We start from the raw sequence: 26,506 nt of genomic DNA on the forward strand, positions 1-26,506 counted from the left end.
GCAAAAGTTAGCTTGAGGATTTGGCTTCTTTACAGTAGATTCTTAGAAGTTTATCAACTCGCCATTTCCCAAAAACGACACAAAGAACAGGCAAAACCCACGTTACTAACCAAAATAGAATAAGAGAACTGATTAGTTTACTGCAGGGAGAAAAAAAAAACTACTTCAGATATAATTGTGCAACCTGTTTTCAACATGGAACACCCTTATAATTTGCCCAAAGCAGCAATGCACACCCTCAGATATAACGTTTAATATCATTCTGTGTACACACGATCTTATCTACTCTAACAAATGAGAAGCAATCAGGACAATACTTTGCAAAATTATAGATTTCAGATTATTCTTTCACAAGTCGAAAATAGTTTTTTTTGATGTAAGAAAAAGCAACTGGAGCGAATTTAAGTGCCCTTTAATTTTAAAAAAATGCGTTGTTTGACAGCGCAAGGGGTTTCGATAGAACCCTCAGTAAAGGAGCAGTTGGGGAAGGGAGGCTATTCTAAGCGCTACTATATTGTACAATTATGGGAGCTGAGGCACAGGAGATAAGCTCATGATCACAGATGTCAAGTGGGCAAATCAAGATAAAAACTGATGCATGCTGGCATAGCCATAAGAATATACATAGGACTCTAAATGCTTTTTAACATTATAATTTAATGTAAACTTAAGCAACGGGTTTAAAAAAAAAAAACTAAATGGAAAAACAAACATCCATTTAATCTCATAGATTTACTAAAGGTGCATAATGTACCTTCTGGTTGACCAAGTGTAATCCAAGAATAGTGTGTCTCGTTTCTAACTTAGAAGTTATTTCTTCGTATGTTGGTCTTTTTTATACTCATAGCTGCATTCGATGTAAGTTATTATTTGCATCCGTATGGAATCTCTCAAAACTCGTTCTTTTTCTATTCTGATAAACAATGCCTCAAAAGCAACAATTCCATGTTGCAATGTTTATGAGAAACCAGCCATAAACTGCTTGTTCCATGCAGGAAGCTAATCTCCATAGTCAAGTTAATTACCTGCCACACAAACAATATTAGTGGCATCAAAAAAAAATAACCTTATGGAAATAACGAGATTTTTTTTTTTTTTTTTTAGCAAAGTGCTTAACACAAGCTTTGTTGTTGTCAACAATACGTCAGAACCAAACCAGGGAGTATGTTTGGCCACGTTCAACAGCAGTGCTACTCTGAAATCAGCAGCTAGTGAGTTTCTATCTAAAAAAATAAAAATAAAAAAAATAAAAATGGGTAATGAGCTATCTGGTGAGGATAGCTCAGTCAGTTAAACGCTTGCTAGTGAGAGGTGCAAGGCGAGAGTTCAAACCCCAGCAAGCAAGGCTGACTTAAGCTTCCATCATTCCGAGATCAGAAAATAAAGTAGGGTGGAAATACCACCTGTTCTTTATAACGCTTAGAAAGTACAGTATGAAGCACTACATAAAAATGATCAACTAAACATTATGAAATGTACTTGCTGTTCAAGTACTCTACTACTTTTAACATTCCCTACTTTATACAATGGTCTCCTTAATAGGTTGAGTGCGATTTGCAAGAGGGTGAAAGTTAACATGTATTTTCTGAAACATTAGTATTTGATAATGCCCAAGTTTTTGCTATTAACTGTTTGTGTAGTGTAGGGATACTCAAAGCATGGGCCTCCTATCCTTTCACTCGGCCCCTTGGGCTGTTTACTTAGCTTAGCCCTGTCATGCTCTTAAAACGGCCAAGTATTCACAGGTGAACTGAATTAAAAGGGAAAGAAACCAGGGGGCATGGCTAGCAGTCCAAGATGGTGGACGCATAGAGGTGCGGTGCCCGGACACCCGTAATTCCCATTAATCCTTCACCCAGCGGATGCCATTGCCCGCACAGGGGCCGTGAAACCCACACATCTCTGCTGAGGGCCCCGGTGGAGGCCACAACACTGGCTGCTGTGGACTAATAACACAACCCGGTGCCACGTGACCGCTAAGCTGCGGCGGGGCCTTGGATTGCTGGGGTAGCCCATTGGGTCCTGGCAGGCCACAATGTTCACAGGATAGAGGACCTGACAGTGCCAATGCCGGCCTTGATTTTCCGTCTGCATGAGGGACCAGGAGGGCTCGGGCAGAGTGCAATCGCCACCAGTGAAGCGAGAGGTGAGTGGGAGCAGGTGTGCCCTTTTGGTGCGCGGGGCCTGCTGGCCACTGCAAAACCTCTAAACAGTGCAAGGCCAAGTATTGGGAAGTTAAGTTGAATTGTTTCAGTGTCACCTAAACTGGTAATCACACGCCTTATGCAAGGTACTAGGCAGGCTGTATGTATCTCATATTTTCTACTCCATATGCCATGGCTACAGTATAACATTTATATAACATTCTCACCTGGAATGTGCAAGGTGCGTGTACGATTCATAAATGTCACAGAATACTGGCTCAATTATACAGGAGGTGCACACAGATTGCTTATTTACAAAAAACACATCTTATGACCACAGAGGCTCAGAGACGCTGTAAGAAATGGCGAGGGCAACTCTTTTACACGTATCACTCAGCCTTTGCTCATGAAGCAGCGATCTGGCTCCGGGTAGGGATCACTAATGAAGTCAAAGACACTCATATTGATACTCAAGGACAATATGTCTTTGTGAGGGGGACACTAGATGGCACACCCATAATACTCGGCTACATATATGCGCCTAACGTACATCAGGATAAAAATATTGGCCACACTTAACAACTGTACTAGCAGACTGGGCACACTGTCCATGGGAGGGGACTTCAACGCCGTATTTGTTATCTCCCTAGACTGCTCACACCCCACTCTGCCTGGTGTGACTTCTATAAGGCAAGCCAAATCCCTCCAAAAATGGGTGACAGGTTGGTCTCTTGTGGATCCTTGGTGGAATCTCAACGTGGGCCTACGAGAATACTCATTTTATTCATACCTGCAGATCAGAACTACACTCTCGCTGAACAGATTTCGCTGCTCCCCACATCTCTAGCCTAGCTTCACACATGCCACATACCTAGCTAAAACACTGTCAGATAACCCCTTGGAAATTACACTAGTCTGGGGCTGTGATCGGCGCCTATACCCACCTGGAGGATGCAACCGTCACTCCTGGAGGATGCAGCCTTACAAGGCTCCCTCGCCAACACCATAGATAACTACTTTGCTGAAAACTCAGGGACGGCCTCTTCACCACTACTGGAGTGGGAGGCGTTTAAAGTGGCGATACAGGGTGCCTCTATAAATGAACTAGTGGGAGAGCGCCGGAAAACCCTAGAAGCACTTAAACAAGTTGAACAAAATATGACCCGTTTGGAACAAGCGGTGGTGAGGCGTGAAGTAGACTCAGCGCAACTACAAGCGCAAAGAATAATGCACACAGAATACCTAGAACAGCTGAAAATACGTATGGTCTTGTACAGCTCCATTGGTCTAGCTCTCACTGTAACCCTTTTAATTGGTGACACAGTAGTTGCAGGGAAATTGGGAGAATGAGAGGGGAGGGAAAAGAGGGAATTTAGTTAGTGTAATATGCCATTATCATCAATGACTTAGTTATTCCTATGTGGTTGCAACTATGTAACACGGATACACTAAAAACTGATTCTCTTTTGCTTTGCCACAATATTATATGATGACTTAACTTTAAAACGCAATAAAGTTTGTGTTAAACAAAAAAAGAAGAAAAAAAGGGAAAGAAGCCAAGGTGTCCTGACCACCTATGTTTAGAAACACCGTAATTGTTAAAGACACTGTGCAACAAACATGTAAAAAGGTGTTAAAGACTTTAGAATCCAAGAGCATCTTTCATTAACATGCAGAAGCATCTCATTTTGGTGCATAAGATTGTATCACTGCACTGAAAAGCATTAAAAATTATAGTTCTCAAACATGAACATTGCACCGTTCATGCCTTCCCTGCCCTAACAACATTAGTGAACTGAGAGGCAAGTTAGTCAGTCAACAGACCCACATCACCAAAGACGACGTATTATAGTGGCCGATTACTTGTCAAAGGGAGTCTTTTCTATGAGATATTACTATAGATAAGAAAAAAGGTATTGAGAGCGATTTAGTAGCGGATTTGCTATCTAAAATAATAATGAAGAACTACTGGTGGAGGAAAAGGAGACGTTTGCCAAGCTGCACATTACACACTGCAATAAAACCTTACAACCAATGAGGAAACAGTCCCATGATACAAATGAACAGCCTAATTACCGGAGCAAAGCAGCTGAAGTGGCAATTGCCTTAAATGCAAACGTGGCTGTGCAGAACAGGAGTGATCAAAGAAGACCAAAAATATAAAGCACGGACTAAGGTCCTGTGACAAGACTAAAGCCATAGTGCTTGCATTTTAACAAGAAGAGTTGTGGAGAGGAACATAATGAGTCTTCAGAAGAAAAATGTCAAGGGCTACATTAATGGGAAGATGGTAAAAGGTCATTGTTATGAAGGCTGGTGAGGACGGGCAAGTTCATCTCAAGCAGCTTGCATAGAAGATCTGTTCAAGTTTGGCTCTCTCCATTTGCAAAGAAGTTAGGAAATATGATTTATTAGAACACTGGAATGTTGAGAGCTCCACTGAAGACAAAGGAGTAGCTCCGCGTTCAGAATGGATGGTATAAGCCTACTTTTCCAACGTCCCTATGTCTATGTTTCTTCTTTTTTAAACTTAGAATATTCTGCCCTTAGTGCAATGGTCTTCAAACATTTTAAAGCTGCACCCCCAGTAGAAAAATAATAATAATAGGGGACCCCATCCGAATTTTTCACAATTAATCCAATAAATTGGAAAATGTTTAAATAGGTCTTTAAACATTGCAGTTAAGTTATGTTACTGTTTTTAAAATGCATTCAAACACACCATACCAAACATACTGTTCTGGTCAGGCACGCCTTACTAACGAGTAAAAGTGTCCAAGTGTGATTATTAAGGATGTTTGGATATAAATGACAAAACTTATTAGTAATTGGCCTTTACAAAGCGATTTACGGCTGCTAATTTTTTCAGCTTACACAAATACCCCGTTACCAGCATGATGCTTGGGGGGTGCCTGCCCCGCAGTTTGAAGATCCCTGCTTTAGTGGGTGGAATGTTTTAATAGCCGTACAGCCCTTCTGCTTCAGGCTATACTGGTTGTTTCAGGCCCTCTTCCTCGTTATAGGCCCATGCTTGGGGCGCAGGCCTATAACTTGGGTTCAGAGTCTTTAACAACCAGTAAAGCCCTCAGCAGCAGGCTAGAAGGCTATATTGTGATAAACCGAAAGCCACCTATGTGCAGGAGCCATTATATAGATCAGCAGTTAAGGGAGTGATGCTTTAGGATTCTTCATGTGGGTTATAAATGTCATTCTTCTAGGTGGTATAATCATGCTTCGTCGACACATTCATGAAACTGTTGTGACATGATTCTGTCAGTTTAAGGAAGGTGGGTGAATTCGGTTACTCATGAGGCACCGTTGACTAGCAGTTAGATGGATCCAGCTCCGTAGTTGGGTCCCTTTTGGAACTGCGCTTACCTTCAATAAATAGTTGTTATCTACATTATTAAATTACAAGAACATACGCACCGTACAAATGCTGCGACACAGCAGTGAATTAAAAACGAAAAACTTTCAGACACGTTTCCCAGGGCGTCGATTAACATTCTTTTGAGCAAAACTTTCACTTTAACTGGTAAAGAAACCTATCACACCTTTGTTTTTTTACACAGATGAGCCCTACAGAGAATACACACAGAGACACTAATAGGAATGTTTAAAATACAAGATAAGCAGAAGGTATGTCCGCCTCCGCCTGGCCATTACTCTGTAGTTCTCGGCAATACTAACACAATAATACCGTGCAAGTGGATGCGTCCGGGATTGCAAAATTTTACGCGAGAAGAATTTAGCAATAGACATGTGACCGCCAAACACATGACTGACTCCTCCGATGGCGGACTGACATCTCTCCAGTCAACTGCGCTACTTAGCAGATATGAAGCTCGCATTGTAGCTACTACAAAGTACCACACTAAAAAACACGTAGGGCAGTGAACGCTCACCGAGTTCCAGGGGGAGATTAATTGCAACTGCAAAAATAACAATGGTGTTCAACTAAGGACACTAATCGAATCAACACGGGATGTAGCCAGAATGTTTAAGGTATAAATAAGGGAGCGGCTGCTAACCTACTTTTCAACATCTGTGCAATGTTCATCATCTGCAACTATTCAGGTGTGTAACCAAAAGCCACAAAGAACTCAAAAGTTTACCCTTTTCCGTTTTCATTTCCAGTTCACTGCTTTTGAAAGTGACAAGGCCACCAGTCATTTCATTATAAAAAACATTAAAAAAAACGACTCTCAAACCACAACTAGACAAAGGACTTGTTTGGGCTTCGCTATAAATACAGTGGGAATCAAATGAACTCACTAGCATATTAGTGTTGCGTTCCAGGTCACGGAAAGTGGGGGAGAAAACAGCTGACATGCCAACTTCCTGACTCTATACTAACAAGCCAGTAGTGTAATTTTAACTTCAAGAAGGTTCTAATTGCAAAATAGTAAAAAGAGCTGGGTGGTAATTGGAAATCTAGGAATGCTTCTATTAAGTGGTGCGACATAGACGTAGCTCAACAAGAAACGCCTGTGACAAATGTGGGACGCAGATTTCAATTACTGGGCGTTGATACAATCAGACAACCACCTAAAATCAACCTGTCCTACCAAAATTGAACTCAAATAGTACAAATGGACAACATAATTGGGCCGGCATCAACTGGCGCGACTACAGTTGTAACGTCTTAAAGTGAAGTTTAACATCTAGACTGGTAATACGATAAGTGTCAGATAAGCACCTTACAATAGTCACACTAAGTGTCGCGATCTTACCACTTAGATGAAAAATACCCAATTTCCAGCTTCGGCAGGTGCACAGGGCCTGCCGATGCTTCTTTCCTTGTTGTTAAGAGGGGGGTGGAGAAGAGTGGTGGTGTCAGTTCAGATCATAGGGAGAAACCTACTTACCGGTAAGCTCGGTGTTCACTGCTTGTAACATTTGTTTTAAATGTGTGTCCCCGGTTCCCTACCGTCCTCATGCGCCCTTTATGACCCCAACTCTTCTACCCCCACCCTCACCGAATACTCACTATTCAGGATTCATGCTGGACATGTCACGCTCTCCCCCCTCCGCGTCTGCACAGTTCTGACGCCGTCTGAGGCTGGGGCGGGACCGCTTGACACTCGCTTCCTCTCCCCCCCAAAAGAAAAAAAAACACCACCGGCCCCGCTCCTCTCAAACCCCAAAATGGCCGTCCAACCCGAACCAGGAAATAGTGACTGCTCCAGCTCAGGGCTTTACGGGACTGTCTGGAGGCCGGCATCCGCTACACTATGGACCTTGTAGTCCCATAGCATTACAGATTGCTAGTGATCAGGGGATGTGGCTGTCATAATAAACTACAAATCCCATAGTGCTACACAACACCACCTCCTGTGAGGTGACGTCACCCCCTGCACGGGCTCTTCTTGTCATTGGCCAATACAAGCCTGGGCTGTCTTGGCTCCGGCTTCCTCTAGAATTACTTATCCGGGGCTGGCAGTCGGTGACGTCACCATTGAAACGTGGCAGCCGGGCGAGTCACGGAGCTGCTGGGCGAGAGGGGAGGAGAAACTCTGTGTGAGGGTAAAAAGGTGACTGGGTAAGCAAAACAGCGAGGCTGAGAAGGGAAGGGTAAAGAGAGGATTAAAGATAGGTAGGAGAAGTGTTAGTATAAGAGCTGGGTTGGGATAGGAGCGAAGAGGAAACTATGACATGGGAGGAGCTTCCACTCAGCATATAAGTGGAATGTCAAGAATCATAAGGAAGAAAAGTGTGGCGAAAGGGAAGACAATTAAGTCATAATGGAAAATAGCCTTTAATTGTTCACAATTTACACTAAAATAAGAATATTTGTTTTCATTTTTACATGCATACTTTATTTGCATACATTATTTCTATTTTTTTATTTTTGTAGTTTTATATGGTGTGAGTTTGGCGAAAGGGCATCAGAGCGTTTTACAAGAGAACAAGAAGAATAATGTTGAAAACAACATAAAAATAACATAAGCGGCAAAGAAAATCTATAGATCCAGCGTTCGAAAAAAGGGAGAAAGGTCAACCAGATTGTGTCCATTACTAAGTCAAAAGGAGATGCGGAGAAGTGATCAAAGGTTCAAAGAAAGAGTCTCTTAAACAGGAGAATTATGAGCAAAAGGCCCAAGGGTGTTAAGAGCCCAACCCAACGGTATTCACGTAGCCTCATTCCTTATGTGGAAGCATTAGCATTTGTACATACACCCACTCCCACACTCACCCTCCTGCCCACAGGCACAAACACACACGTACCCACACATCCATACATATCATTTAGGTGTCTGGGGATCCTCTCCTCCTTTTCTCCGAGGATACAGCCAACTCTGCGACCTGTGAGCACTCAGAAGAGGCATGCACTCTTAAACTGGGGTCTTGGTTCAGTAGGAAGCCACCGTTGGGGTGCGAAAAGGTGAGATCTGGTACATTTTTTGTGACCAGAAGTGGGCAGTTGCATAAAGCACTGCTCTTAGGGGTGCAAGGTATGTTTTGGGGAGACTGGTGAGAAGAGAGTTCCCATGGCCCAGTCTGTAGAGTACCAGTACCTGGACTAGAGTTTTCGAGTCTTCCTGTGGGTTGAACTACGTGATGTTACACAGCCGTCAAGTTGGCGCAAGCACTCCTGGCCACGAAGAAGATTTGCTTCTGAAGGTTAAGGCGACTGTCAAGTGTAAATCCCAGTGATTTAGCATTACAGTACAGTGGAAAGAAGGAATCAAACCACTCTCGGTCGGGGAGGTTGCATTTCTTTGGTGCGATTAGAAGAAATTTAGTATTTTTGGGTTGAGTGTTACATGGTGTTTGACCATCAACTTTTGAATCCTGTCAAAGGATGTAATTCGGGCAAGAAATCTTGAGTTACATCAGGGAATCATCCATTTGTTGATGATAGAAAATTCTAGAGTTACCCAGAATCTCTACAAGTGTTTTGAGATATAGATAAATAAGGATGGGAATAGTATGAACATACATGCCAATAGACCTGATTCAGATGGGAGGCTCCCGATTTCGGAAGCCAAAAATGGCTTTATTTTCACTGTCTCCCACCTGAAATTGCCTGTGTTTTAATAGAAGTCAATGTGGGAAATACATTCCCCTTATTTTTTCTAAATCTCCCACTTTTGTGGCCTAAAATGCATGTATGGAGCATGTATGGATGAAGCTCTTTAGAACCCCTTTCTTTAGGTCAGTGTTGCTAAAAATAGAGTTTCATATTTCAACTATAGCGTTCTATTTGACACATGGGTATAAACCAGTTTGGGACTGCACCATCAATGCCCATTCATTCCTTCAGGATATTAATCAGAGCATAGCGATTGACTGTATCAGTGGGAGCCAAGATGTCCAAAAGCACAAATAGGCCAGATTTACATGAATTGGGGAAATTTAAAGAATTATCCACAATGTGCAGACGGACCATTTCAGTGCTGTGGGGTTCTCTGAAATCCGATTGGAAGACATAAAGAAGGATGTTTAGCTGAATATGAAGGGATATCCGTGAAGCTATACAGATTTCTAACATCTTCCCTTAGTGATGAATTTGGCAGAAGTTGTCCAGGTCATTGGTGTCAGCTGCTGGCTTTTTTGGGATGGGCGAGACCTGGCCAATTTTCAAACATTTGGGGCAAACACCCTGCTCCAGTGAGGAATTTACCAGGGATGTTTGGTATGGTAGCAACAGCTTTCTCATTTCCTTGCGCAAGGTTCCAGGCATTGCATCAGAAGGGTGGTTGGAAGGTTTGACCTTGGCTATGATTTCAAGTAGCTCTCCTCGGAGACTACATCCAAGTGGGCCTTGTGGTTCAGTCTGCAGTCGTCAGGATTGATTGATCTTGGTGGTTGTGAAAGTTGCCAAGACTTTACTTTCTAGCAAAGACGTTTACAAAAGCTTCACATTTGGATGATGGTGTTTAGACCATGCAAGTCAAAGACTGACTGTTGGATTCTTGAATGATGTTAAACGTTTGGCTGATTTTCAGAGACATCAAGCAGAGAGTTGATTTGGTTAGATTTTGCCCTGAACATGTTCAATTTGTAGTTTCTTCTGTCAGTCCTGAGGCTTGCCACTTAGATAGAGTGGTTGTTTCCCACTTTTTTTACAAGATGCCCCCAGAGCTTTTTTTGGCGTATAGATCCTTCAAGAACCAAGGGAGCAACAGTTAGGTCTTTTTTTCTTGTTTTTCAGTGGAGCACATTAATTAATCAGGTTATCCATGTAGTTATCATTTTCACCTGTTGCTGTTTTAATTTCTAGCAGTATTCCAGGCCTGGCTAAGTTATCGTTGGTCTGTTTTAGCCATAAAGCCGATGCCAGTGTTTATAGAGTCACATAACCATGAATGTTCTCTTTTTAGTTGCCCCGAAATGTTCTGCCAGATAAAGGATTTCATAAGGGGCTTTGCAAGCCAGCCAACTGGGATGGGTCCTCTGCAGTCAGAAGCGTATCCTAGGAGATAATCAAGCCGAGACTGGCTCGTTTGCAGTATGTGCCTTTTTGTTAGTGCTGAAAGAATTCATTATCTAAGAGAAAAGAGGAGAACAGATTAACATATTTGTTTGCTGATCACAGTGGTCAGATATCAGTAGGTGGTAGATCACATCTTAACTGGGCGTCATAATCATCAAAGGTGCCAGATTTCAGATGTGTGTTAGACTGAACCCAAACATTGAAGAGGGCTGACTCATGTAGGGCAGGTATCAGGGTATTTAGTGACTACTGTGTGATTTGTGATGTATCCTCTAGCCTAACATAACGGTGTGGATGGATTTTTTGCAAAGAATGACACAGGCTGAGGAGGGATTTACAGGGATTGTGACCACATGCCTCAGAGTTCACCAGGAAGCATCTTGTCGATGGCACACTGTGGGAATTATAATTGTGTTGAAATTGATATTGATATCTGACCACAGTGATCAGCAAAAAAAGTGTTAATCTGTTTTCCTCTTTTCTCTGAGCGATTGAACTCTTTCAGCACCACCAAAAAGGAACAAAATGCAAACGAGCCAGTCTTGACCTGATTATCACGCAGCATACACTTCTGACTGCTGAGGATCCCATCCCAGTGGACTGGTTGGATCAGTTGCAAAGCCCCTTATGGAATCCTTTATCTTTCAGAAATTTTCAGGGCTATTCAAAAGAAAGAGATAATTCATGGTTATATGACACTAGGAACATTGACATCATTATGTGACACCAGGAACTTTGATATCAGCTTTATGGCTAAAAAAGGCCGATAACCTAACCATGCCTGGGACACTGTGAGAAATTAAGGCAGCAACAGGCGAATACAATAACTACATGGAAAACCTGGTTAATGAGCCTGTTACATAGTTGTATCCTGGGTTGGTGGTCTTTGTTTAGAAAGGTGGACCAGCAAGGAGTAGTCTCCAAGAGTGGTAGGTATAGTATAATAGAACATTGAGCGTGTTTGTTATGGGCGATGGGCCTTGCTTTATAGAATATCTGTCTCTTTGCACTGAACCTTTTTATCTGTGTGTGCTTTGCCTTACTTTACAACAAGTCAGCCTCTTTCTAAGGTCAGTGTGCCTTGTTTTGCCAAAAAACGGCCTTTGCAAAACAACCACCCCTTCATAGAGATTTGGTGGATAGTGGGGAATGTATTCCACTGGGTTAAGATGACTAGTAAGCTGGTAAGGTGTTTGCTTTGGTGTGTTGCGTTACACCATCAGAATCAATGGAGCACTGCTCTGCTCTGCGACTGTTGGGGGTTGAGCTGCCTCCGCCTTCTCGCCCTGTTGCTCGTGGCTCTCGTTCCACTGCCTGCCTGTGCTCCAGCTGAAACAGTAAGAACAGTCTTTTAGCCCTGTACATCCTGGCTCGGCATTTATGAGGCAAGTGGGCGGCTAGGGGCCAATATCTTCTATGGAGGTGTTCTTTGGTGTGACCTGGAAGTGACCCCAGTGAGTCGGCCTGAGTGATGCAGTAAAAACAACAAAACAGCATCTGTAGGCATGCAAGCAGACCACGTAAGCGGCAGGGTGCCCTTGTGCCCCCACAGCCTTGCATCTCCACCATCAGGCCCAGTTCTCCAGTCCCTTCTCTGCTAGTTCTCCCTTCTTCACCTTCTTTTGCCAACCTCTGCCCTAGCTCTGGTAGAGTGTGGACTTGGGATGCTCACCATCAGCATTTGAAAACTGCTGGTGAGTGTTGTCCTAAGGTTTGCAGTGTGTGTGGGGGAAGGTGGGATTGTGCTGTGGGGTGGATGACAGTGGGCTGGTGGTGTTGTAGAGGCAGTAGAAAGGCGGTCCTGGTGCAGCTTGTAGAAGCCCCTTTGGGTCTGTGTTGAATGGATTATTGTTTGGATCTTCAAATTATTTTCCGGCACTGTTTGGAGTAGTGCTGCCATGGTATTGTGATCAGTGTCTTTCACTTGCTTGGATAAGAGCTTGGACATAGTGGTATTTTGTCATAAATTGGGGCCTTTGGAATATTGACGCAGCTCTTGAAACTCCTTCCTTATTCTTTGAATAGTTTGTATAATTACAACCACATGGAAAATAGCTACTTGGTAAGACTTGGAAAAACAGTATTTGAAGCAGTGAATGTACCATGAGCACCATAGTAAAATATAATATCAATAAACCAGTTTCACCTGTTATTTTTGGTTCAGAAATGCCTGCAGCCTTTGATCGTCTTTCGGGGAATTTCTCCATGAATCAGATCTAATGTGTATTCCAGTGCTATTTCAAGTGTTTGTGTAGCAGTGAGACCACTACACGTTTAATGATTCTGAGTTCTGAGAAGTAGGGAGTTAATTAAAAAAAAATGGATGCGTCACAATGTGTTAAAATAATTCAATAAAGTCAATTATGCAACCCAAATCAAAGAAGGGGGAGTTACCTGCCAACAGTTGCCTGGGTGCTGCAAATTAGTTTGTCATTGGGGTTATTGGGGTTAAAATAGAACAATAATCTTTGGTCCCAGTGACCAGTGAAGATAGGGCTGAAAATACTGCAGAGACTACTGCGAGTTTACAGTTAGCTACTGCTCCAAGGAAAAAGGAAGCAATAAGAGTGACTGTGGAAATATACCCTCCAACACATCTACCCTGTAATCAACCATCACAACCGACCACACCGTAGCATCCACCGACCCCTGCCCCCACGACTCTTCATCCTCGGAAGAGACGAGATCAGCGGCCAACTCACCACCATCATCAACGCTTCGCTATCCATGGCACCTTTTCAAATGCTTGGAAAGACAGTGAGGTCAGACTCCTCCTCAAAAAAGCCTCGTCAGACTCCAATGAACTGCAAAATTACTGACCCATCTCTTTGCTCCCTTTTCCCACTTAAGTTCTGGAGAAGGCCGTCAACCTCTAACTCTCCGAACATCTGGAGAGAAACATCCTACTAGACTCTTCCTATTCAGGTTTCTGAACCAACAACAGCACAGAGAGATCTCTGATCGTTGTTTCAGATGACATCCGTGCCCTACTCGACAGAGGAGAATCCACTGCCCTTATCCTGCTTGACCTATCCGCCGCATTTAACACGGTTTCCCACTCATCCACCACCTGCGCCAGACAGGAATAACTGATGATGCATTCAGATGGATGGCATCCCTCCTCACAGTGCGCACCTAGAAAGTCTGCCTTCCCCCTTCACATCGCAAGCAAAACATACCATCTGAAGCGTTCTTCAGGGCTCGTCCCTTAGCCCCACTGACGTCATCAGGTCGCACAACATCAATATCATCTCTTACGCAGATGACACGCAGCTCGTCCTATCTCTCTCTGACAACCCCACCTCCATCAAGACGAATTTCCACAACTGCATGCAGAACTTCTCAGAGCACATGGTGCATAAGGAACTTCTCAGCGTGGATGAAGGACAACTGCCTAAAGCTTAACACAGACAAGACTGAAGTTCTCATCTTTGGCAAACACGCTTTCCTCTGGAATAATTCCTGGTGGCTGTCGAATCTTAGCCCCACCCCCATGCTGAAAGACCATGCCCGCAACCTCAGCATCATACTAGACAGCAAACTCTCCAAGATATGTCATATCAATTCTGTCGCCTCAGTCTGCTTCCACACGCTTTACACACTCTGAAAAATGTTCAAGTGGCTCCCCATTAACACAAGAAAGACAGTCACTCCTGCTCTCTTTACCAGCCACCTTGACTACGACAAGGCACCCTATGCAGGCACCACCACAGAACTAATACAAAGGCTCCAATTAATACAGAACTCGGCCACCAGACTGATTCTCGGCCTGCCCAAGAAAGCCTACATCTCCCAGCATCTCAAAGACCTCCACTGGCTCCCAGGCCAGAATAGATGCCACTTCAAGCTCCTCACCCGTGCCTACAGAGCCCTCCATGACCAAGGACCCACCTACCTGAACCAACGTCTGCACTTCCACCACCCTCATATGGACCTCCGCTCGCACACCTGGCCGTCGCACTGATCCCTTGCACAAGCCGCTGCTGTGTAGGAGGACGCTCCTTCTCCCATCTCACCACCAAGGCCTGGAACACCCTCCACCTCCATACCATCCTTTCGCTGACCAAATTCAGAAAGGGGTTCAGAACCTGGCCTTTTGAATGAGACCTACTTCAAGCGCCTGGATACCCTTGTGTGTGGCAAGCCGCACTCTACAAATACTTGATTGATTGAATGTGGTCATGGAATCCAGCCCAGAAAAATGTACCCAGTGTTTGTTTTTGGAGCAGAGGTCTGTTCAAGATGTAATTGAGGGTTCATTGTCAGACGCCTCTAGCTCCTACTCTAGTCCCAATAAAAGTGCTGCAAAAAGGTACTTAAACCAGTGTAAGCTTGTTTGTGATGGTAAAATCACATATCTGAAGCAATGTGTTGGGGACACCTGGGCAGTAGAGTCTATGGGAGGTGAATGGAACCACTGGAATCATATGAATTAGTGAAGCAATGTCTGTTTTAGACAATCTAGAAAGGGACGGGGGCTTGGAGGACCAGATATCTGTGCCTATGTGTTTCACGCTTTCAGGTGACTTGTGGGATACAAATCGGTCCTTGAGTTCATGTGCCGTACATGAAGAAAAGCTACAAAGAAGCTCCCCGGAGACTGCTAAAGCAAGGAAACTCTAACTTCAATATGTAATTGACTTATCTTCTTCACACAAAGATAGTGTCTTGTTACTTAACAAATCACAGCCAACGATCTCTGAATTGTTGCTAGATAGGGCTCCACTTGCCCAAAAAGGCAGTTAGTATGTGGGTAAGTCACACTCAACTCAAGTTGAATGGCATAATTGAATGAAACCCTGGAGTCTGTGGTCCAACTATTGTCTAAACTTGTAAAGGATACTGAAGATAATGTTGATATGAACTTGAATCTACAGTTTTTATCAAAATTAAAAGAACATAAGTATAAAAGTAAGGAAAAACTGGTTACTGTGACATATAATGAGTTTATTGTAGGGCGGGGCCGGTGTGTGGGCAAAGTAAAATAGCACTCTCAATTTGACATAAATCAATCCAGACAGAATCGGAGGAAGTCACGCATCCAAGCGTAATTATTATTTAATGAGCCCATCCTTCAAATGTGGTTTCTTAAATTAATATGCACGAAGATAATTTTGGAAATAAATGCTTTTAACTCTGGGAAAGAAGCTGACCGAGAAGAGGTAAGGTCATTGTGTTCTTATGAGTTAAAAGAGTGGATAAGATGTTCCAGCTTTTTCATAAAAACAAATTAACAAAGACATCCATATATTCTAAATCAAAGAAAAGTCGGAAAAGAAGAATTAAAAAAAAAAAAAGGAAAAAGAGAATTCCCAAGAAAGAATTAATGGTGCTTAGCCAAACAAGACAAACCATGATCTACCATATGTGGGGAAGGGCAGCAACGGAGTCTTAGGGGCTTAAAAGATTTAATAATAAAATCAGAGAATGGAAGACAAATGTATACAAAACAAGAGGAAATATCACCGAAAATGAGATAGTGAATGGAACTGGAGTGCAGGTACAACCAACCTGAAAAATGGGGCTATAAGACTGCCATTTTAGCAGTCCTGATGAGATCTATGTTTATCTTTGTCATAGACTATTGCTGGTATGAAAAGGAATCTGAAATCTCTTTGGTCCATTATAGATAGGAAAATAATTATGATAATAGCGTTGCAAGAAACCTGGGAAACTGAGGATGTGGTGTTGAGGGGTTACGTTGTCATGCAGGGGGCTTAGCTTTCCTGATGTCAGAAAAACATGAAATAAAGGGTGATGTAATATTTAGGGCATTTTCCAACTTTTCAACTATGACAGTACCATGTTTGATGATAAGTAAAAAGGCTTACAAGAAAATAATCATGGATATGTCTAATGTTGATGAACATACGTTTCCCCCATAAAAAGCCAGGATAAATAATTGAAAGATTTTGTACTGTTATTGAAAAAATCACTTTAAAATTCCTGAATGTGCAAATTTTATTGCTAAGTGATTTCAATGCAAATATTTTTTCCTCTTTCCATGAAGGGTGGCATACAGAGGAAGAAGGGCAAGTGCATGTTATTGGATGTCAGTGGGAAGAGTGCCTACCCCAGCCTCTCTCACTTATTTCGGATCAATGATCCTCAAAATGCAAGTTAAGCCTGGATAGAGGATGCACAGGGCTCAGCATCTGCTGTAAATTCTACGAGGATGCCTGTCAGAGTCAAGGGATTCCCATGGGTTTTGTTGCCAGAGCCTCATTGAGCGGTTTCCATTGCATTAGTCATCTTGTAGAAAGAATTCAGCGTAAACCTTTTATTTATTTAAGAGACAGCTGTAAGGGAAGAAGCCCTTATATGATTCCTATATTTACGCAGGTTTCTCTAGCACAAACGTGGCCCAGGAGCATTGGAGAGAATTGCAGATGTGCAAAAAATTGGCAACAAATGCTTTTAACAGACCTTCTAGCTTACACTGTGCCACCGTGTGTTGCACAATATCAACTCCCTTCACACGGTCATCTGACATAATTAACTGGAAACCCCTGTTGAGAGTATATTTTCAGCTATTTGTATGGAGACTTTGTGCACTTGATTTCATTTGTGCGGTGTAAAACCTCCCTAGGACATGTGCAGCAGCCCCAGAAGCTTTAGTGTTTTGAATTGTGTGAGGGAGAGGAAGTCAGTTGAAGTGTCTCAGGCTGTGCTTGGCACAAAGTTCCACCCCCTTCAAGGCCCTAACCCCGCCTCACACTGTCAACATCTTTCACAAGGTGATGAACAAAAACAATTAAATATTAAAGAAAAAAGTAGAGAATACAGTTCTCAGATGCAATCAATGTTGCTTTTTAATGAGGACTTTTTTTTTACAATCTATTTTTTTAGATACATCACAGACATCGACATAGATTGTGTATTTATGCATATCTGGGCTTCATGGGGGGAGGAGGTGAGAACCAGGCATTTCAGTGACACACCTGTTTATACAATGGTGAAATACACAATCTATGTCGATGTCTGTGCTGTATCTGAAAAATATGTTGTAAAACAAAAAGTCGCAAATAAACTAGCAATAGTAATCTCTGCTCCATCCCTTCTCTTCCTCCTCCAGCTCATGGAATCTGATCGTCCCTAAATGTCTTCATTTCTTCATCAATGGAGGGGGGATCAGGCTTCCGGTCCTGGCGGGGGATCCCTGTATACTGGGCCCATGTTGCCCACATTATGTGGTGTTTCTATGGAAAGCCTCGAGAGACATAAGTGGGAATTTCCAGACTAATGCATCTGTCTAGACTCGCCTTTGGGTTCTCCCAGCTCAGGGGACTTGCGTCCCACCACGCTGTGGCAATGTCTCATTTGTCAACAACGACCCACAGCCACATGAGGGCTGCCTGATAGCTATTGATGTCAAAATCTACAGTAACGTGCAATAGGGTACATTTGGGACCCCTAGGCAGGCTCCAACCACGATGTTTCACAGAGACAGGATCCAGTATGTGACCGAGATAGGCCAGCAGAAACGTCCCAACATCGTACTTTGGCACCATTTCTGCTCCTGATGGCCTCCAGGCCCCCCCTCGAATCCCAGGTCTTGGGAGGAGGAGCATTGAAAGGCAGGTCTCTTTTCACCCCATGATTAGACAGCTTCTGGTATGTCAAAGAAGAGAGTGTTATTGTTGAAAATTACTTTGAGGCAGGCTGGAAAGAGCAACATGTATTGGGTGTGCATGGCCTTTAGCTTTTGTTTCACTTCCAGAAATGAACGTTTTTGTTGCTGAATCCTCCAGGTATGGTCCTGAAATACCATGAACTTCCCTGAATTGTACAAATGGGTGTCCATTTAGTGGGAAGAATCACATCTCTGTAAAGTTCAACACCCTGGCAATGATGGGGGTGTGGAAGGGTCCCCGGCAGGGGTTCCTGGGCCAGTGACTGATGTGCTCACTCAATTGCATAACAGGCTGAAAGTTCACCTTTTGGGTCTCAGGTCTATATCCAGTCTCCTACAAAATGTGTTGCGGAGGTGCCTTCTGATCCTTCGGGTACCCCCATAATTTGAAGGTTGTTAATGCAGGAGCTCCCTCTGCATCGTCCACCCTCGACTCCAGCTAGTGCACCTACCATTTGTGGTCTGATATTGTGACGTGTGGAGTCTTCAACACATCTCTGATATCGTCCCCTTCGCCTCACTGACCCCTGCTGCAGTGATGTTCAGAGCTTGGCACGACAAGAAGACATCTGTTTGGAATTCTTAAATTTTCCACTCCAACAAGGAACGGGAGCCATGGATGGCTTGCAAGGTAGTGGCTGACTGGTGATTGGGTGGTGGGGGTGCTCCCCCTTCTCCTGTATCACTCTGGGTTTCGTGAATTAGTCAATGCAGCCATGTGCTGCTGGGGCTCTAGAGGTTTTATCTTTCCCCATAGTGGGATGCCTAAGCTCCAACTTCCAGGATCATTATAGACCGTCTCGCCTCAGACCTCTCTGGGCGCTCCAGAGCACAGCCACAGGGACGAACAGACCGTGGGTAAGAGTTGGCTGACCCCTGGTATCTCGCAGTGGTCAACTTGCCATAATCAGTGCACCCTCTCCATCTCACCTCCTAAAGCGGTCTTGCTGACTGGGCCCCTGTATCTTCTGCTGTGTCTAGGGCCTGATTGCATCCCGGGCCCTCATCCCTCTTTCTCGTGTCCCGGGGCCCATCTCTATGCGCCTCTCAGGACACTAGGAAACTGTAGCTCAGGTGGATGAGGATGTACTCTCCATCTGGTGCTCCCTCACTGCTGCTGTATGTCCCCCAGTTGCTCAGGTCTCCCCCAGGGCCCTGCAGCAAGGCAAGCACATGGGCTGGGCCTTGGCAGCCAGGTGCACCATCATGTCGCAGCTGCAGTGGCTTAGATTGTTCAGACCCGAGAATGTTATCACATGTTGGTGGCCTGCTCCTTTTCAGAAAATAATTTTAAGCCATTTTGGGGGGGCTCTGCTGCTAGGAACGTTGGTTCTCTCTGTAGGGGAGGAGTTTCCCCGATGTGATTGCCTATATATTTATAGAGTGAAAGATTATGATGGAGTCCAACAGTTTTGTGTCCAGGTGTTCATTCTATGTCAGAGTTCATATTTTGTTTGGGATGTCAACAGGGCCTTAGAATAAAGGGCTATTTGGGAAGGGGAGAGTTTGTTTAGTGTTGCAAGGTTGTTACCTTCCTTTGGAGGGTTACAACATCACTCCTTCCTTTTTGGGTGAATCTCTCCTAGTTAAAATATGGGTCTCTAATTCCGGTATTGGTTTGGAGTGGGAGAACACTTTGAAATAGTGGGATTCGCTGTCATCTGCTTCCTGATGTATGTTAATGAGTTAGCCTTTGAAAGCACAAGGATGCTTTTGTGTCGCTGTTGTCTGCTTCCTTGTGTGCCTGTTCCACAGATGTAGTCTTTAGTTTAGGAGAGGGAGCAGATTCAGTGAGGACATGGGTGGAGATTCTGCTTGGTGTTGTGTTCTGCTTTACTTCAGACAAAGAGAGAATGAAGTTAAAGAATGTGAAGAATGCAGCACTCTTAGTCTGAGTAATGAATTTATTAAGGCACTTCCCAGGTCTCAAACACAAATATACGAAAATAATAACATGAGCACTTAATGTGAATGCAGCAACGCGTGTGCAGCCACTAAAATAATCACAGTAGTTGGATAATAAAAATCAGAGAAAATGCAATATATCAACAGAGAATATATATGCGGTGAATACATATATTTATGTATGAATACAGTAAAGGTAGATATTAAAAATTAAAAATGTATCACCATGGGGATCGAATCCAACATCATCCCTGTCTGCCAACAATGTGAAACCCGTGACAGCTGAGACAGGAGAAACCTCCTCACTGGGATTATTCTGAGCAATGCATCCATTCTCAGAAATGAGTTCCTTCTACCCCAGTGTCACACTTCCCCACCTTTTATACTTTAAACAAACTTAAGAGGAAGGTTCTAGAAGCCGTCTTACTTTGACTAAGTTGTGAAATTCAAGCACTGGCTGTAGTGGGTCAGTGTTGAAAAAACACACAAAAGACTAGCCAGATCCCAAGGTGTATTTCCAAGACCAAGTTGTACCGTTCTCTGTCATAAACATTCTCATCCTTGTACACTCTTATCAATGTTGCATCCCCCATGTTCTGTTCCTTTACCTGGTGAGAAAAGCAAAAACACGTTAACAAGCTGTGTGTGGAAAAATACCTGCACCTCCAATGAGACGGCATTTGAAGCTAGGCTAAACACAAAATGGAGTCAGTGGTCATGATGGAATCGGTGGTTAAATACAGATAGCATTACATGTTGCTGGACCCTTTCTGAGATCTTTTACCTTTAAAATTATGTAACTTAGGATCTCTAGAAAGGGTGTGAGCTTGTCAAATATTGGAGTGCAAAAGCAGGCATCCCTTTTTACTTCCTCCACTGTTAGAGCTATTTGAATGAACATTTTGTGTACATTGTCTACCTTTTTTTCTAGCTCAGTGATTGAGCTAGCATTTGCATGGAGCAAGTCAATCTGAAGTTATAGTTTGAGCGATTTGAAAATTCAGAGCTTTTGACAATTCGTTCAGTGTTGAGAGTAGTGCTCGCCAAATTTGTGGTGACAAAATTTAATTACTCTGTCGGTCTTGCTTTTGACCTGATGTGGATATTGTCCTCTTCCTCAAAGAGACTTTTAGTGGGGCTCCCTGGTAAGGAACATTTTGGGGTTTGCTCTAACAAATGCACCTCATGGCATACTAAGATTTTGTGGGAGTTAGCCCCTCTATGAGCTGTGAGTCAGTTAAATATTTTCTGAGTTCCTTGTCCTTGTATAAAGCAAACAGGGATTGCATGTGACTTTTATTTCTGGAGGAGGTACCAGCTGTTAGGTTTTCAGGTTCGTTCTGTGGTTTGCTTTGTGTCCATTTTGATATTGAGATGTTAGATGGGGGTGGTTCTGATGAAGTTGCATAGTGTATTTGCAAAAACTATTCGTCAAACCTTGTAGTCAATGTTGCTGTTTGACAGAGTGCTAATGCACAGTCACAAGAATGTTTAGAAATTGCTTGGTTTTTATCTGATTTTGCAGATTTCTTTTAAGTCCTTTTTTTAAAGATCTCCTGACATGAGCTATTCCAGTCCTTAATTGCCATGATCGCATTATTGGAAGTCCGGCATGGTGGATTCTTAACTCCTCTGTGTACTGGCCAACTTTGAATTTAAAACAGAAATTATTATAATAACAAGAGGTATAGCGAGGGTACTGTTGCTGAGGGCGCCAAGTTCTCAGAAGGGGGCCTATCATTTTTTGCTGATATAATGGAAGAATACCACTTTAGGATTGTGGTGAGCAGTAAGGACTGACAACAAGGAATTCACTGCAAGGAGTTAGTTATATAAATTTTTCTCCAGTAGAAGTGGTGGGTTAAAAGCACTGTTTCAGTGGTTTCAGGTGACTTACAGGGTTCAAACTATCATTTAGGAGTGTTAGAAATGGGGTCTTTTGTTGACAGTCAGGTTACCCCCTGTTCAAGCAAGGACCCTCACTCTAGTCAGGGTAAAAGAGAATCACCCTCAGCTAACCCCTGCTTACCCCCTTGGTAGCTTGGCAGAGCAGTAGGCTTAACTTCAGAGTGCTAGGTGTAAAGTATTTGTACCAACACACACAGTAACTTAATGAAAACACTACAAAATGACACAACACAGGTTTAGAAAAATAGGAAATATTTATCTAAACAAAACAAGACCAAAACGACAAAAATCCACCATACACAAGTCAAGTTATCAATTAAAAATCAAAAAGAGTCTTTAAGTAGTTTTAAAAACACACTAGCGCTGCTAGAGTGAAAATGTACCTGGTGTGCGTCAAAAATAACCCCGCACGGGCGGGTGTGCGTCAAAAATAACTCCGCACGGCGGTACTTGAGTCAAAAATCCAGCCGCACGATGATTTGAAAATCCCGCAGCGCAGGTTGCGATCTCCCAGCCTCCGTCAGCGATGCTGCGCGTCGTTTCTCCTGCTCCGTGCGTCGATTTTTCGGTCGCGTTTCCTGCGAGCGTCGTTTCTCAGCTGCGGAGCCGGTGGCGCGTCGTTTTTTTCAGCCGCAGATCGGATTTGCGTCAATCTTTTCCCCGCACGGCGCTCTGTGCGTGGATTTTCTTGTCTTTAGGCTGCCAGCTTCTCCTTTCAGGGTCCCAGGAACTGGATGGGCACCACAGGGCAGAGTACGAGTCTCTCCAGAGACTCCAGGTGCTGGCAGAGAGAAGTCTTTGCTGTCCCTGAGACTTCAAACAACAGGAGGCAAGCTCTAGATCAAGCCCTTGGAGATTTCTTCTCAAGATGGAAGGCACACAAAGTCCAGTCTTTGCCCTTTTACTCTGGCAGAAGCAGCAACTGTAGGATAGCTCCACAAAGCACAGTCACAGGCAGGGCAGCTCTTCTTCCTCAGCTATTCAGCTCTTCTCCAGGCATAGGTTCCTCTTGGTTCCAGAAGTGTTTCCCAAGTCTGTAGATTTGGGTGCCCTTCTTATACCCATTTTAGTCTTTGAAGTCACCTTTCTTCAAAGGGGACTCACACCTACTTGTGAAATCCTGCCTTGCCCAGGCAAGGCATCAGACACACAGCAGGGGGTTGGAGCCGGCATTGTCAGAGGCAGGCACAGTCCTCTCAGATGAGAGTGACCACTCCACCCCTCCCTCCTAGCAGAGATGGCTAATCAGGAAATGCAGGTTACACCCCAGCTCCCTTTGTGTCACTTTCTAGTGCGAGGTGAAAAACAACCCAACTGTCAAACCGACCCAGACAGGGAATCCACAAACAAGGCAGAGTCACAGAATGGTTTAAGCAAGAAAATGCTCACTTTCTAAAAGTGGCATTTTCAAACGAACAATCTTAAAATCAACTTTACTAAAAGATGTATTTTTAAATTGGGAGTTCAGGGACCCCAAACTCCACATGTCCATCTACTCTCTAGGGGAATCTACACTTTAATCATATTTAAATGTAGCCCCCATATTATCCTATGAGAGAGACAGGCCTTGCAACAGTGAAAAACGAAGTTGGCAGTATTTCACTGTTAGGACATATAAACCACATTACTATATGTCCTACCTTATCCATACACTGCACCCTGCCCTTGGGGCTATCTAGGGCCTACCTTAGGGGTGCCTTACATGTAAGAAAAGGGAAGGTTTAGGCCTGGCAAGTGGGTACACTTGCCAAGTCGAATTTACAGTGTAAAAATACACCCACAGACACTGCAGTGGCAGGTCTGAGACATGATTACAGAGCTACTTATGTGGGTGGCACAACCAGTGCTGCAGGCACACTAGTAGCATTTGATTTACAGGCCCTGGCACCTCTAGTGCACCTTACTAGTGACTTACTAGTAAATCAAATATGCCAATCATGGATAAACCAATCACATACAATTTCACACAGAGAGCATATGCACTTTAGCACTGGTTAGCAGTGGGAAAGTGCTCAGAGTTCAAAAGCCAACAGCGACAGGTCAGAAAAAAATAGGAGGCAGGAGGCAAAAAGACTGGGGATGACCCTGCATAAGCAAAAGTCCAACACAACCCCCTACCAGCCTAAAGCCAGGGGAGAACAATCAATACCTTGATGTACTTCCCTGATTGGGGCGATAGAACAAGGACCCAGGCCCACAACAGCAGGGGCATGTTCCAGTTCTACGCCTTCCTGACTCCAGTTGGATCCCTCTGTCCATACTCTCAGGGCCCATTAAGCTAACCCATGGGGAACCCTTCTCCACATCTGCAGACACCATCTGTGCAGCGCCTAACTTTACTTTGCTCACAGATGTATTGCAATGGGCAGATAGTACCACCAGGGCCAACACAGTGGTGTTGCCCACTCCACCCCCGGGGGGTCACTCTCGTCCCCCCCCCAGGGGCAACTCTGTCCACCAGGACAGCAAGCCACAGTGGCCCCAGACAACTGTCAGGGATGAGAGCCCGACCTCAGGCCTCTCCAAGCACTGTGACTGCGGAGAGTGGGGGGCAGTAGCCCCAGGTGCCTGACACCCTTTGACCACTCTCCCTTCCACCAGGTCAGAGAAGATAACCTGACCCTGGTCCTCCCCTCTGGGGCTCTGTACCCTCCCTCCAGGAGCAGCACCCCCAGAGTAAAATATTGTCAGGGTGCTTGTAGAAGCGGTCCTGCACAATTCTTCCACCAGTGCAGGGATGTTAACCTGCAACTGATCCTCCAACCTGGGGTCTGTACCTTCAGGTTGGACCAGGGCCAGGGGTGAGGCTTCCCTCCCCCTGCCCTCTCTTCTGGGGTCCTGAACCACCCAACTAGGAGTGCCCCCCCCAGAAGACAACATGGTAGGGGCACTGTTAGCAGTAGCCCCTTCCTCCAGGTCAGGGGGGACACCCTGAACCTGGCCTTCCAATCCAGGGTCTGTACCCTTAGATTGCTCTAGGGTCAGGGGTGAGTCTTTCTCTCCCCTTCCCCTACTTTCAGGGTTCTGCACCCACCCCTCAGGGAGAGTACCCCTTGAAATCACACCAGGGGGGGTGATATGGCAAACCGTCCCCCCCTTCAGGTCAGGGTTTATCCCCTGCACCTGATCCTCCAGTCCAGGGTCTGTACCCACAGACTGGACCACTGCCTGGCAACCCAGGAATTCCTGGGGGGCATACCTACCCTCCACCAGGTCAGAGTTTACCCTCTGAACCTGGTCATCCAACCCAGGGTCACCACCCTGCGGATGAACTACTGCCTGGCGCACCAGGACTTCCTTGGGAGCACACTTACCCCCCACCAGGTCAGAGTTTACCTCCTGAACCTGATCATTCAACCCAGAGTCACCACCCTGCGGTTGAACCACTGCCTGGCACACCAGGACTTCCAGAGGGGCACACTTACCCCCCTCAAGGGACACACTGTCCCCAAGGGCCACACAAGAGTCTGGCTGGCGCAGGTCTCCTGACCTCTGCCCATCTGACAGAGTCTGGATTCCCCCCAACCCAGAAATGGTCTTACCAAGGTCATTCCTGGGGGGCTCTGCTCTCAGAGCTGACCCTCCAGGTTCTCCACTGGGGTCCGCAACCCCCTCTCAACCCTCTGTCTGGACTTCTGCACCCCCTCACTAGGAGTGGTACTGCCAGACACCAGAACTGGTGGGACGCTGGCTACAGCCGCCCCCCCAAGTTCTCCTGACACTGTGGGGTCTCCCTCAACAGATGGCCCTATGGTACAGGCTAGGCTCCCCTCCTGGTGTTCCCTCATGGAACCCTCCAGGACCTGGGACCGGATCTCGGGCACCTTGGGCCTCAACCCATCCCCATTCCCTCTCCTCTGAGACTGGACATGGGGTCCCTCACCCATCCCACTACACTGGGACCTACCTGGGACACTACAATCCTTCCCTACCTCACCTGGTTGGGAACTACCTAGACCACTCCTCTCAGGAGCACCCCCAAATGCCTCTTCAGACTCTCTGGTACTCACCCAGAAGTCTGCCTCCATTGCAAGCTCCCTGGGGTCAGAGAACTCACACTCCACCTGGTGTTGGCATAGCTCTGGAAAATAAGGACTAGACATATGCTCTCCAGCAATTACATCACTCAGCCCCTCACATGAATTAACCAAAGTACCCGTCACCCAACCATCCAGTGACTCTGCTTTGAAAAAGCACCCCACATCACCCTCTTGAGACTGGTGAGACAGTACCTGACTGTCCCGGACACTCAACCCACACTCTTCTGGGATGTCTTCACACTCCATAACCAGGACTTCTACCTGGGGGGAACCCCTCTCCCTGTCACTCTCACCTAGAGTCAGTAGAGTGTCCCTCCCACCAGTAGGAATATGACTCCCCATGCCAGTTCCCCAATCCACATCAGGGACCCTGTGCATCACTGGAGCTACCTCATACCCCTGAACCTCCTGGTGTGTGTTAACTCCCTCCTTCAAG

At 44.8% G+C, this 26,506-nt stretch overlaps 1 protein-coding gene and 1 long non-coding RNA gene across 2 annotated transcripts in view; one reads left to right on the forward strand and one right to left on the reverse strand.

Moving 5' to 3' along the window:
* RAB1A (RAB1A, member RAS oncogene family) overlaps window positions 1–7,577 on the reverse strand; it is a 117,729-nt gene extending 110,152 nt beyond the window's left edge. Inside the window, exon 1 of the mRNA XM_069234262.1 lies at window positions 7,135–7,577. Coding sequence (XP_069090363.1) covers window positions 7,135–7,157 — 23 coding nt within the window. The 5' untranslated portion in view covers window positions 7,158–7,577. The remainder of the gene's footprint in view (window positions 1–7,134) is intronic.
* A 33-nt stretch (window positions 7,578–7,610) lies between these two features.
* The window catches only part of LOC138295757 (uncharacterized), a 103,306-nt gene continuing 84,410 nt past the window's right edge, over window positions 7,611–26,506 (forward strand). Inside the window, exon 1 of the long non-coding RNA XR_011203680.1 lies at window positions 7,611–7,686. This is a non-coding gene — a long non-coding RNA (uncharacterized lncRNA). The remainder of the gene's footprint in view (window positions 7,687–26,506) is intronic.

The sequence above is a fragment of the Pleurodeles waltl genome, chromosome 5 (genome assembly GCF_031143425.1).
Source record: "Pleurodeles waltl isolate 20211129_DDA chromosome 5, aPleWal1.hap1.20221129, whole genome shotgun sequence".
Classification (NCBI taxonomy): Eukaryota; Metazoa; Chordata; class Amphibia; order Caudata; family Salamandridae; genus Pleurodeles; species Pleurodeles waltl.